At 28.3% G+C, this 12,810-nt stretch overlaps 2 protein-coding genes across 3 annotated transcripts; one reads left to right on the top strand and one right to left on the bottom strand.

The window, feature by feature from the left end:
• The first annotated feature begins 437 nt into the window (after positions 1–437).
• LOC145842861 (aldo-keto reductase family 1 member B1-like) lies at positions 438–5,744 on the top strand. The gene is made up of 8 exons (XM_082950339.1): positions 438–509; positions 2,706–2,873; positions 3,359–3,475; positions 4,480–4,566; positions 4,754–4,977; positions 5,167–5,332; positions 5,545–5,627; positions 5,696–5,744. Exons 1-8 carry the CDS (start codon positions 438–440, stop codon positions 5,742–5,744), a joined length of 966 nt encoding a protein of 321 aa, XP_082806465.1.
• Positions 5,745–9,688: 3,944 nt separating this feature from the next.
• On the bottom strand, positions 9,689–12,179 carry LOC145841967 (uncharacterized). Of its 2 annotated transcripts, XM_082949284.1 has the most exons (6): positions 12,106–12,179; positions 11,778–11,872; positions 11,411–11,608; positions 10,749–11,177; positions 10,216–10,287; positions 9,689–10,059 (listed from the first exon to the last, which is right to left on the bottom strand). In XM_082949284.1, exons 1-5 carry the CDS (start codon positions 12,157–12,159, stop codon positions 10,227–10,229), a joined length of 837 nt encoding a protein of 278 aa, XP_082805410.1. In that variant the 5' UTR covers positions 12,160–12,179; the 3' UTR covers positions 9,689–10,059; positions 10,216–10,226. The 2 variants fall into 2 exon arrangements, with proteins under 2 accessions (XP_082805410.1, XP_082805411.1); XM_082949285.1 differs by lacking the exon at positions 9,689–10,059 and having other exon boundaries at positions 10,077–10,287.
• Between the last annotated feature and the right edge of the window lie 631 nt (positions 12,180–12,810).

Below are 12,810 nucleotides of genomic sequence, written 5' to 3' on the forward strand. Positions count from 1 at the left end.
AATAATTTTTTTTTACTAAAAGACTTTAATATTAAGATTCCAGTTTGTAAATAGAATTATTTCATAACATAGTCACTACCACAGTCTTTTTTCATGGTTAAAAGTTCATTCGTGTTAACAAAATATTAGTATGTTTAACAACCTTGGTAACCAACAAAATTTATTTTACCTACTAGAAGTTTTTCTCCAAATAATATCTGATAACCTATTTAAAAATTTAGTTTGATTAGAATTACAGGAATTTTTTAAGAATTAAGATCTACCAACAATCTTAAAAAACATTATTAACTAAATGTTAAAAAAATGAACGCATTTTAGAATTTCATAAAATAAGCGAAATAAAATCATTGATTGTTTATAAGTTTGAATATGATAAGCCATGTATGCAGAATTATCTTTGCAGAGATTACTTCAGTTTCTTAAATTTATTTATCAAAATGAGTTCTGGGCACACTTTAAAGTTGAATTCTGGCTTCGAAATGGATGTCGTTGGTCTTGGCACCTGGAAAGTTTGTTATATTGATTTTATTTTAATGACAAAATAATAAATATGCACAAGCTCTTAAACACAAGTTCTTAATAAAAAATATTCAATACAGTTCGCTGCATATCTATTTTTAAAGATTTTGGATGAATTGAGCTAAGCTCGTTTAAATAAAAAAATGCTTATTTGTTAAGCAATATTTTTTAACTCAACAAAAGTTTTAAACGTAACAGATATTTTAGAAACATTTGTATCAGATTGTCTAAGACTAATCATTAGTAGTTTTTATTATGATTTTAATTTTGCATAGGCATACGAGATTAGTTTTAAAAACGATAAAAAATTAGTGATGTACCGGACCCACAATTTCGGGTCCGGCCGGACCCGGATCCGGACTTTTTTTTCAAGTTAGAATCCGGCCGGAACCGGACCCGGACTTTTTTTTCAAATTAGAATCCGGCCGGAACCGGATCTGGACTTTTTTTTCAAATTAGAATCCGGCCGGATCCGGATATCAGACAAAAATGGCAATATCCGGCCGGACCCGGACCCGGATAGTGAGTCCGGTACATCACTAGTATAAACTAGCCTGAGTCAGAATAAGGTTTTTAAAAACTGAAAAAAAAGAACTTTAATCTAATAATAAGTAAAACAGCTAGCCACAAGGTTTACAAATTTAGGTGTTATTTACAATTAAAAATCTGAAATCAAGTTCTTGAACAAAATACACTAGAAAATTACGAAATATTGAAAACTGGATCAGCTCAAACTGATTCAAAGTTTTAAAAAAAATAGCCTGAGTTTTTATAAAAAACTAAACTAGCCTGAAGCATCCAAGATTTTCTAAAGTTCCCAAAAATTTTGAAACTAGCAGGGTTGCCACTGTTAAAGTCAGTAAAACTAGTGAGTATAAACAAGCCTGAGTCAGAATGAGGTTTTTAAAAACTAAAAAATTACTTTAATCTAATAATCATTAGAACAGCTAGCAAAGGTTGACAATTAAGTAGTTAAGTTATGGACTGATTGTGGTACACTTAACTTATTAGTACTACCCATCATAATTAAATCCTACCTTATTTAATTAATATCTAACAAATACTAAATTCTAACTGAGACTACTTTCTATAATTAGATACGACAGTTTTGAGTGATGAATCTTTTATACAAAATACAACATGAAATACTAGCATATACAAAATTATAAATTACTTTGGTAACACTTTAAAAACTGGAAGCTATTTAAATCTATATAAAAAGACTTAAAACAATAAACTAAAAATTAAATAAAACTTTTAGTAAAGAAGAAACTGTAAAATCTTTAATAAACTATGAAAAACTATAAACCTGGCTTAAATATGTAAACAATTAAACACCAGTTGAAATATTCACTTTTAAAACAAAACACTACTTACAATAATCATTAACAAAAAAGTTCAAGATACTTTGTTGCTTCAAGCTGCACACCAAACTAACTTACTGCTTACATATAAACTGCCTGTCATGTTCTGATGTTTTGTTGCATCAGTATTTAGTTTTAAACATTTCGTCATATGATTCTCATTGGCTCGTACATTCAACCGTATTAACTCTAAATATTCTCTGAGCTCAATTTTAAACAATAAATAATGCAAGTATTCATTCCAAAGTTTTCAATTTTAGAACATATGTAAAGAGTTGCATTTCTGAAATGTTTATTTCATAGTTTAAATGTAAACAAATGTAAATTAGTCACGTGTACAAAATGAGCCAATCACGGTAGGTGTTTAATTTTAACTGACGAAAATGACTCTTATTAATTTGCTCAGGGTTTGTTTTTGAAAAAATACTTTTCAGTATGCTTTTTTTTACTAACTAGATCCAGGTCCGGCCGGATCTCTGTTAGGATCCGGATCCGGCCTATAATTTGAAAAAAAAGTCCGGATCCGGTTCCGGCCGGATTCTAATTTGAAAAAAAAGTATTTTTTATAGTGATGTACCGGACTCACTATCCGGGTCCGGGTCCGGCCGGATATTGCCATTTTTGTCTGATATCCGGATCCGGCCGGACTATAATTTGAAAAAAAAGTCCGGATCCGGATATCAGACAAAAATGGCAATATCCGGCCGGACCCGGACCCGGATAGTGAGTCCGGTACATCACTATAAAAAATACAACTATATCTCAACCTTTTAAAACTTTCAAGTAAAACTTACAGCTATCTGAAAAATTATATATTTTTAGTCGCCGAAAGGAAAAGTGAAGGATGCAGTTGAGAGCGCTATTGATTGCGGATACCGACACATAGATTGCGCATGGATATACGGTAACGAGGGAGAAGTAGGAGAAGCAATTGAAAAGAAGATCAAGGGAGGTAAAGTTAAGAGGGAAGATCTCTTCATAACTTCAAAGGTTTGATGAAGTTTTTGAGTGCAATAGTAGTTCAGGATGTGCAAAGAAATATTTTTAGTTTTTTATTCTTCAATGAAAGAGAATATTTATTCCAGTTGTTTGCATTAAGTTAAACTAAAATAAAAATTTGTGATATAATTTGCAGTGTGATATACACTCGTTGAAACCAAAAGTTTAAGCTAAATGTTTTAAGTTAAGTGTTTTGTTTTGTTTATTAAACTATAAAAAGTTTAAATGAATACTCGTTTTTTTTTTATCTTCTGCCTTTCATCTTTCAGTCTCCTTTTTTTTTTTTTGAAAGCTGTTAAAGTTTCAAAACTGTCCGCTTTTTACTTATTAAGATAGCATATAAGAAGAAAACTCTTTGTCATAAAAGTATAGCAGTATAAGTTTAAATAGTTATATATATTTATTTCAAATTAGTTTATGTTGTAAACAAAAAATCGAACTACACAAAGGAAATAAATTTAAAATAAAATCATCAGTTATGGGGATGTTTTCATGAAGCGAGCAGAGTAAGAGGGGCACTCATGGAGTCTCTGAAAAATCTCAAGCTCAAATACTTGGACTTGTACTTAATTCACTTTCCTGTAGGCTATAAAGTGAGTTTTTTGAACAAGTTATGATATTTTATAAAAATTGTACTATGGTTAAATAAATACAATATAAACCTTCATTGTGCGCTAATACTATGTTCGACTAACGGTGTTTCATTAAGTATAAAAGTTTATTTTAGGAACTCTAGTTTCATACATTTCTTTATGGGCAGCAAAACTCTAAAACTAACAAACGCCGTTAGATATTTGCGTACAATTTTTTTTTTGACGGGCTTTGTATGTTGTTAAACTAACTTCATTTGTTTAAACTTTTTTGTTTTTTAACAACTGATATAGACAGAAACGAAACACGTTATATATAGAACAACAGCTTTTACAATATTTTAAAATCAAATACTTTAGGCAAATATCTTTAGATAGATAAACGTATTCATTTAAAAATCTTAAACTTTTATTATTTTTGATCATAGTATGGAATCTTTGATTTTAGAACAGATTAACTTGTTTTAACTTAGTTTAAAATTGTAGAAACTTATATAGTTTAAGGCCAACTGTAAAACTAAATAAAGTAGATTGTTTTAAACTATATTTATTAAGATTTGTAGCATACTTTAGCTTATACAGTACTTGTTAATGTAGAAAATAAATTAAAATAACCTAGTTCATAAATTTCAGAATTAACTAATTTCAAATAAAAATATTACTATGTAAGCTAAATACAGATTTGTTTATACTGTCTAGATATATACAAACAATAAATAGATTATGTTTGTTTTGGAACACCAACATAAATAAAAACATAAATAGTTTTGTAATGTTGTTTTATTAAGATTTAAAAGAAGATTTTAAACTATTACGAAGAGCCAAAAAAAATCTTATTCTTATTAATATTTAGCAAAAAAAACTTTCTTTTTTTACAAAAGAAGTGTTGATAGATGTAATAAATAATAACTTCTTTTTTATTCAAAATAATCTAGAAACAAAAATTAAGTGAGTTTAAACTTAGTAAAAACTTCATGACTTTCAATAATTTTTTAACATGTTATTAGTTTCACGAAGGAAACCCGCTTCCATTTTTAGACGATAAAAACGAAAAGATGGATTCAAACGATATTGACTACATGGAGTCCTATAGAGTGAGTTTTATGAAGTTAATTATTTAAAAATATATTGTATTAGTTCTTACAAACTCTTTGTTATCCTCAATTTTTGGCATAAAATTTTGTTATAACGAAGCGAGTCCTTATAATTTTATGTAACAAGTATTAAACTCTTTCATTGCATTTGAACTTGTTTAACATATTCAAAACAACAATGATGTAGGAGCTGGAAAAGCTGCAAAAGGAGGGTCTGATTCGCAGCATCGGAGTTTCCAACTTCAGCATCGAGCAAGTGGGCAGGGTTTTGAAGGAAGCGGAAGTGAAGCCTGCGGTCAACCAGATCGAAATTCACCCCTACTTCTCACAGGAGCCTCTCGTTGAGTACTGTCAGAAGAACGGTGTTGTTGTAACTGCTTACTCGCCTTTCTCATCGCCCGACAGCCCATGGTTTGTTGTGTTTTACAATGGTAGTTTTTCTCGGTATAATAATATGCTTGTAACAATTTTTATAAAAAAGTCTTAGAAGTTTATAGCCTAAAGCTAAACAATTTTTTAGTTTTAAAAGGCTTTTGTTTTGATTAAAAAAAGAGAGTCTGTTACTGTTACCTAAAGTTAGTTCTGTTTTACTAAACACAGGTTGAAAGAAGATTACGTGTCAGTGCTTGAGAACTCAACTATAAAAAGTATTGCAGAAAAATTAAAAAGAAGCACGGCTCAAGTTATTTTAAGGTATCTGATGCAGAGAAACCTCATTGTTATACCTAAAAGTGTCACTCCTGCAAGAATAGAAAGCAATTATAATGTAAGTCTATACTTACAAAGTTATATAGTCGTGAAAAAGAATTGTAATAAAATCTTATATTTTGATAAAATTGTATCAATAATTGTTTAAAGTTTATAAATAATATCAAACGTTTTACTTTATTTTTGTTGGAATTAAAAAGACAATTTCACCAGGTGCTACTACTAGTAATATTAATTAGTGTTCTAATAATTAAAAGCATATTTTTTAAGGTGTTTGACTTCAAACTTGACCAAGGTGACATGGATAAAATATCTAAATTAAACAAGAACTACAGAACTTGTGGATTCACTTGGTTAGTTTTATGAAAAAAATAAATTTTAATCATAACAATTTTTTTAATGACTATAATTTATTTTTTAGGGACAAGAACCACAAGTATTTTCCATTCGGTGATGACTACAAGAAATAAAAAACAACTTATCAATATACATTGTATTAGAAATATAAAAAAAAAATGTTTACATGAATTATTTAATACAACAACATATGTGTAAAATAACTATTTATTTAATACAGATCAACACATTATCACTTATAACATTCATATTTACACAACTTTTTGAAGAGTAATGAAAATATTGTAGCGTTTTTATATTTGAAAAGGCATTGTAAACGTAACAGATTATGATTCTTTATTTTGTATAATAAAATAAAATTAAAACCAAAAAGACTTTTTTTTTCAATTTAACCCAAGTATAATGAATTATGTTGTATAAATAATACATAGAGATTCAGTATAATAATACATTATGCTAAATATATAATTTAATACAGTATAAAATTTTTTATAAAAGCAGAGTTGTGTAGTATTTAAGTAAATAAAAGTCTAATAAAAAGTATAGAGCTGGTTTTTTTGAGTAATTAAAACAACATTCATAACTAATAAATAATATTAAAATCCGGCTGTATTCGGGTAATTTTTTTATCAAGATCCGGTTGGATCTTGAGCTAAAAAGGTCATATCCGGCCGGATCTGTTATATAACTAGCTTTCAGTAAATACTTTAACAAATATTATCTATTAAGTTTTAGTATCGAAATATTAAAAGGCAATACGCCAACAAATTTAGCCTAAAAATGCTAAAACATTTTATCAGTCTGTTAAACTATTGATGAAGTTTTGAGAAAAAATAACAAATTATTATAAATTTAGTTTTAATTTTTATAACAAAATAGCTCTTTATAACTAAATTGCTGAATAATAAAAACACAATCTTTTTAAGTTTGAAGTTTATTTTGGGGAGAATCTTTTAGTTTTAAGTTAAAGTAGTTGTTTTTATGTCGATACATTCTGATGTATGTTCAAGAATCACATTAAATAAAATAAAAAACTATTTTTTGAAAATTATAAAGAAAGTTTTAAATAGCATCTCAACAAATGTTTTTTTATATTTTTAGTTAATTAAATATACTTTTTGACCGTAGCATAAAGTAAGTCGTTTCATTAGTTTTGAAATTTTAGTTATACGTAAAAGAAAATTTAATAATAAAAAAAAACTATGAAGTAATATAATTTGAAATTCTGTACAAGAATATATTGTTTTTTTGTTTTTGTTAAACTTAATCGTGCAATCAAAAAGATTGTTATTGACATACTTTTTTATATTTAATTTGTATTGATTACTTAGATATTAGTATTTAATTCCCCTGACAAAACTTCAACAGTATTGAGAATTCAGTATTGTTATCAATAAAACTGCTTTTAGCGAGAAATAAGTTTTTTTTTGTTAAACTGACCAGTTTAAACTTTTAATTTATTAAGTATCTCAAATAGAAAATTACTTTTCACTTCGTATACTCTGCAACATTTAAAGACTCAAAAAATAGAGTTCAAAATTTATACATTAGTTTTAAACTTAAACAGTTTTACTTTTTTGGTTTTAAAATAGTTTTAAAACCTAAGGTTTTTCTATATACTAATTTATTAAAGAACAAAACAAATTCAACACAAATAAGAAGAACTTATTCATTACTGGTTTTATTTATTTTAATTAAGTTGTATTGAAATATTACAATAAAACCAACTACAGTATTGGGTACACATAAAATTACTAAAACGTTTTCAGATAGTTGGTAGTGATATTTTATTACTATCATCAAGTGTTATTAATTTAAACTGGGATTCGACGGATATTGCGTTTTTAGATCCGGATCGTAAAGTTATGGACCCAATAGCTCACTAAATTTACTTTATTCGTTTTACTTTTTCATACCTCAATTATTAATGTATTGCTTTTAAAAAATTAGATTAGTTTCATTCGTAGTTTATGAGTTTAGAGATGAAGAGTGCAATTATAGTTATTAAAATTATTTCTTTACTATTACAAAAAACAAAATAAATTTTATCTTTCGTAACTGTTTGAGTTTTAAACAGTTACGGAGATAATTTACTCTTTTTTTTGAAATAGTAAAAATTTAATATTAAGTTGAACACAAAAAATTGTTTTTTGTCTTCTGTTTTATGCAGTTAGTCGAATAATACTAACGAAAAACTAAAACACAATTTTATCGTAAATTTAGCCTGTAATCGTGTCAAAAGAATTAAATTGAGATTTCACTTATATAGTTTTAAGCTTTTTCTTCTCTAGGAGACATATACTTTTTGTTGGTTTTTTTTTAAGTTTTGAACACCAATAACTTATATTTTAACACGTAAAAAATATTATTTAAACCTTTTTTATCACTTAGTAGTAATATAATACAAAACTAATATGTATATCCTTGTATTCCATTTACACTACAAAAAAGTTAAAATATTAAGGATCCGAACAATCGTGGTTTAAAATAACTAAGACATTAATCCAAATTTTATGAATCCGATAATTCACTTATTGAAATTTTTTCATTGCATTGAACCCGTTAATAAATATGTGTCTTTATTTTATGTATTACTTGCACATATTTTAAGGAAACAGTTTAACAAAGTGTGATCAAAAACATTTTTTATTCAAAATAGTTATTTTCAGATAGAACAAATATAAATAAAACTAAACAGGTTTTATTTTTGTGTTTAAGGAAAATTAGTAAATCGCTAACTGTTTTTATAAGTCTTATTCATATTGGAGCCTTGATAAATATGCGTTAAAAATGTTATCCGTTTTTTAAATTAATAATTATTTAATGATAAAAGTAATTTTCTTTTTCGCTATTATTCGAACGGTTTGTAGTTTTCTTAAGTCATATTTACACATAAAACGATACTTAAACCGCTGTGTTTCTCGAAATCAATTTTTATCAATAACTTTTACTTTGAACTCTTTAAATTGATCAGCGTCTTTTTTTACTTTGAATTTTCTATACTTAACATATTGTAGAACTTTTCGTAAAGAACTATCAACTTTATCACTTTCAATGGTTTTATCATAAAGCGAGATTATTTTATCCAGTAATGTTTAACATGTTTACCATAACATTTTAGTTTAAACTAAAATATCAATCAAACTATCAGAATGTTTAATGGCTGAAATCAAACATACTTTAATTAGAAACTTTAGTAGCCTTACATGTTTTATCTTATTGATTTTTCAAACACATTTTACAGGCCAACAAATCTATTAATATATCTATATAACAATACAGTTAGCCAATTTTTTAAAGAACGAGATATATCTATAATTGAAAATCTTTTGCGGGAATCGTACTTAAAAAAAATTCCTGAGAGCCAAAAATATGAAAGTGTAAGGCAGCACAGTTGGGTGCAAGACTTATCAACTTTAAAAAAAATAGGGCCCACAACTCAGTAATACTTACTTGAAAATTAAATTTACGTTTGTAGGTTTAATTAATACCTACACCTTTTTTATTTTGCAAAATTTCAATTTTTTTTGAAATATGACTATATCAAATTTTGAAAATATAGTAATTTGTAACAACTTTTACAATTCTTTTTCAAAAAATATTTTTATCCAGAATCAAGTAAAACGTTTTTTAGGCATTTAATTAGATCTAATACGCATTATTTTTCAATTATAAGCTAATTCTTAAAATGTGGCCCTTTAATCTTTTCTTAAATAATTTTAATTGTCCGAATGTAACCGCAGAGATTACCCACAAAAATAGAGCATATTTGTAAATGTTTATTATACAAAAAAACTAACTAGCTTCTATTGCATCAGTTATTTTATAGATAAATAGCACTCGGAAGGCCATACATATTGTAATGTCATAAAACAGATGTGAAAGATGAAAAAACAATAAGTTAATTTACTCCGTTTGACAACAAAACTATTTGAAATTAGTTTTTAATCATCGTAGAGTTTTTCAATTAAAATCTAAAATTTTGTTTATTTCAAACATTTTAAATATGATATACATAAAATACTTCTTACATTGTAAACTATTTTTGTTTGGGACTTCTTAAAATTATAACATGCAAATGTCTCATAACTTATTTTAAAAATAAGTCAATAGCTTGAAAAACTTTTAATAAATAGTATTTTTAAATATTTCAAGCGATAAAATACTTTATGTTTTTAAAAAGTTTTCAAAAACTTTTGTTCAGCCGCGACCTAATATGGCGTCAACACTGTTTTTTTTTCTTTTGCCACAGTAGTTACTCGTTCCGAAACACCTTACACGCCAATAACCAGCTACTTTTCAGCCAATTATCATTCTCAGCTACTATTCAGCCATTATTCCCAGCTAATTTTCAGCTACTATTATCACTCTACCTAACTGCCATTACAGCTCAGCTACCATTTACAACTCAGGTCACTTGGTCAGCAACTATATATAATATTGAATGTTAGAAATATAAAGTTTATTACAACGACAACAGCTGATTGACGAATAGAAACTAAAGAATTACAACTATTATTAGAATTTAAAGCTAAAACATGTTACTATACTTTGAAACATTTTTTTAATTTCAAAAATATTTACCAAATTGCAAATCAGCTTCTGGATCTCGATCTTGACTTGGAGGCGACAGATCTCGACTTTGACCTTGAGCGGCTGTTAAAAACAAATTTCATTGTTCATTTGGTGTATATTGAACTTGAAAGATGTCAATAAACACACAAAAATCAAAATATTTAAATTATCAGGTCATAACAAAACTTGAGTATATTTATTTAGAAATTATTCCTTATATCAGGATTGCAACTCGTTTGAGCAAAACATGCCAACTCAAGTCATCTAAAAATATAAAGCTAGTTATTTTTTTTTAAACATAGTGCACCTACAAAAAATCATAGAGTATACCAAATTAAGTAGTTTTATAACACAAAATTAATAACCTTTATTTGTATGTTTGACTTCTCTATTTTAATTTTCGCCTTTGGTTTCAATTTAAAAACTAGGCATACAAAATAACATAGAGTCACTTGCTTTATACATTATAAATCTTAAAATTCAGTTTGTCATATAAAATTAAAACATCTTATTCTATACATTAACTTTATGACAAGTTAAACCTCTTAGATTTTGATTTAGCAGGAGACTTGGATTTGGACATTGACCTGGACTTGGATCTAGACTCGGACTTGGTTTTTTCGTACGATCTGCTCGACTTCTGTTCAGAACCAGATCGAGATCCTCTGGACTTGGATCGAGACTCGCGCGACTTTTCTCTCGACTCGCTTCTTTTTGATCTTCTGTCTCTTGACTTCGATCTTCTGTCCTTTGACCTTGATCTTCTGTCCCTGGATCTCCTGTCCCTGCTTCTTCGGTCACGGCTCCTCCGCTTTGACCTGGATCGAGACCTCCTCCTTCTTTCCCTGGATCGAGATCTCCTGTCCCTGGATCGAGATCTCCTGTCCCTAGATCGAGACCTCCTGTCCCTGGATCGAGATCTCCTGTCCCTAGACCGAGACCTCCTTCTGCAGGGAGACCTGCTTCGAGAGCTGAAAAAAAACAACTTTAAACAACTCGTTGAACTGATTTACTGTAGAAATACAACTAGGTTATAAGCTATAAAAAGCTTTGAGTTCTATTCAAATTTTTTACAAAAAATGAAATATAGCAAACCATCTACTCAAAATAAATGCTGATTTACTTTACGCTATGAGTTTAGTTTCATTTACCTATTGTATTTAATTTATTTACTCACTTATAAACAACTTTATTTAAAACCAACCGCCTCCTGTCGAACCTCCTCGGGCTGGCCCTGTTCCTCCCGTAATCGTTCCTCCTCGCCGGCCTGCTGTACTTCGCCTCGTTCACCCGCAGCTCCCTGCCGTCGACCCGCTCGCCGTCCAGCGCGTCCATCGCGTCCTCGGCGTCCCTCTTGTCGTAGAACCTGACGAAGGCGAACCCGCGCGACTCTCGGGTGTACCTTGAAGTTTGACAAGTTTTTATGTCAATGGTACTTTGGAAGACAAATGTAAATTAAAAGTATAAAAAGCATGCAGTTTGATGCACAGTTATATCACGCATTCAATGATAATCTATAGTGTTTATCACCTTTAGGTACACTTACACATTCAAACAAACAAACAACTAACGGGTCTCGAGGGATGTAGACGTCGCCCACGTCACCATATTTTTCAAAGAGCCTCTTCAAGCTCTCCGGCGATGTTCTGTATGTGATGTTATCCACCTGATTTTTAAATGAGTTAATTTGGTGTATCAATATTTTTTGGATAATTATGAAATTAAACAGCTTATTTTTCTACTAGTACAAAAAGTAAAATGACGGTTCAAACATTATTAATACAATTTAAAAAATAATGATTACAATCAGTTAGTAATTTTCTAAAAAAATGTAACTTTTTGTGTTTCGTATATGCAAGTTTTAAATAAAATAAGTAAACTTATTAGACAATCTATTACTTTTAGTGAATGCATGTGTTCCACTTCATGGGGCAGCCTCCGTTTAATTGACATTTTTTAATATTACCTAAATCTATAAAAAAATAATCTCTTGAAACTAGAGTTTATTTATTACCAACTATAATCCAATTCTAGTTGATCTTATATCAAGATTAGTCCAATAAACATGTTATCTTTTACCGAAAATAACTGATAACTATTAACCTCTATAATACTTGTTTCATATTCAATTTTTTATATATTTATTAATATATACATAAACAGTATTTACTGAATCTAACACTTAAATTTATAAATATTTGATAATCAAACTAAGTAATAACTAAAAAACGCTCATTTACAAGACCATTTATTTAACAAACCTGTATTAGTGTAGGGATACTGTACTTGTTATTTGTCAAATATTTTTATTAAATTTTGTTGTTTAATTTCAATTTACAGTTTTTTTTAATCTGTTGCTTCAGTTGACAACTCAATTAAGTACATTAACATGCCACCTACGCACTTCCTAGGTACGTACTGCCGGTATGTACGCACTTTTTAGCCGAAAAACACTGTGCTCAAAATGAAACTTTTTTTTGCATTGAAATCAGAAAAACAAACCTTAAAGTGATATTATAAAAGTATTATGTTTAAAAATCGATTAAAGTGCATTAATTTAAAACAAAAGACACCAGAAAATAAACTTACAAGCGTATATCAAAT

This window comes from Thalia democratica, chromosome 8, assembly GCF_965202585.1.
Source record: "Thalia democratica chromosome 8, ktThaDemo2.hap1.1, whole genome shotgun sequence".
NCBI lineage: Eukaryota > Metazoa > Chordata > Thaliacea > Salpida > Salpidae > Thalia > Thalia democratica.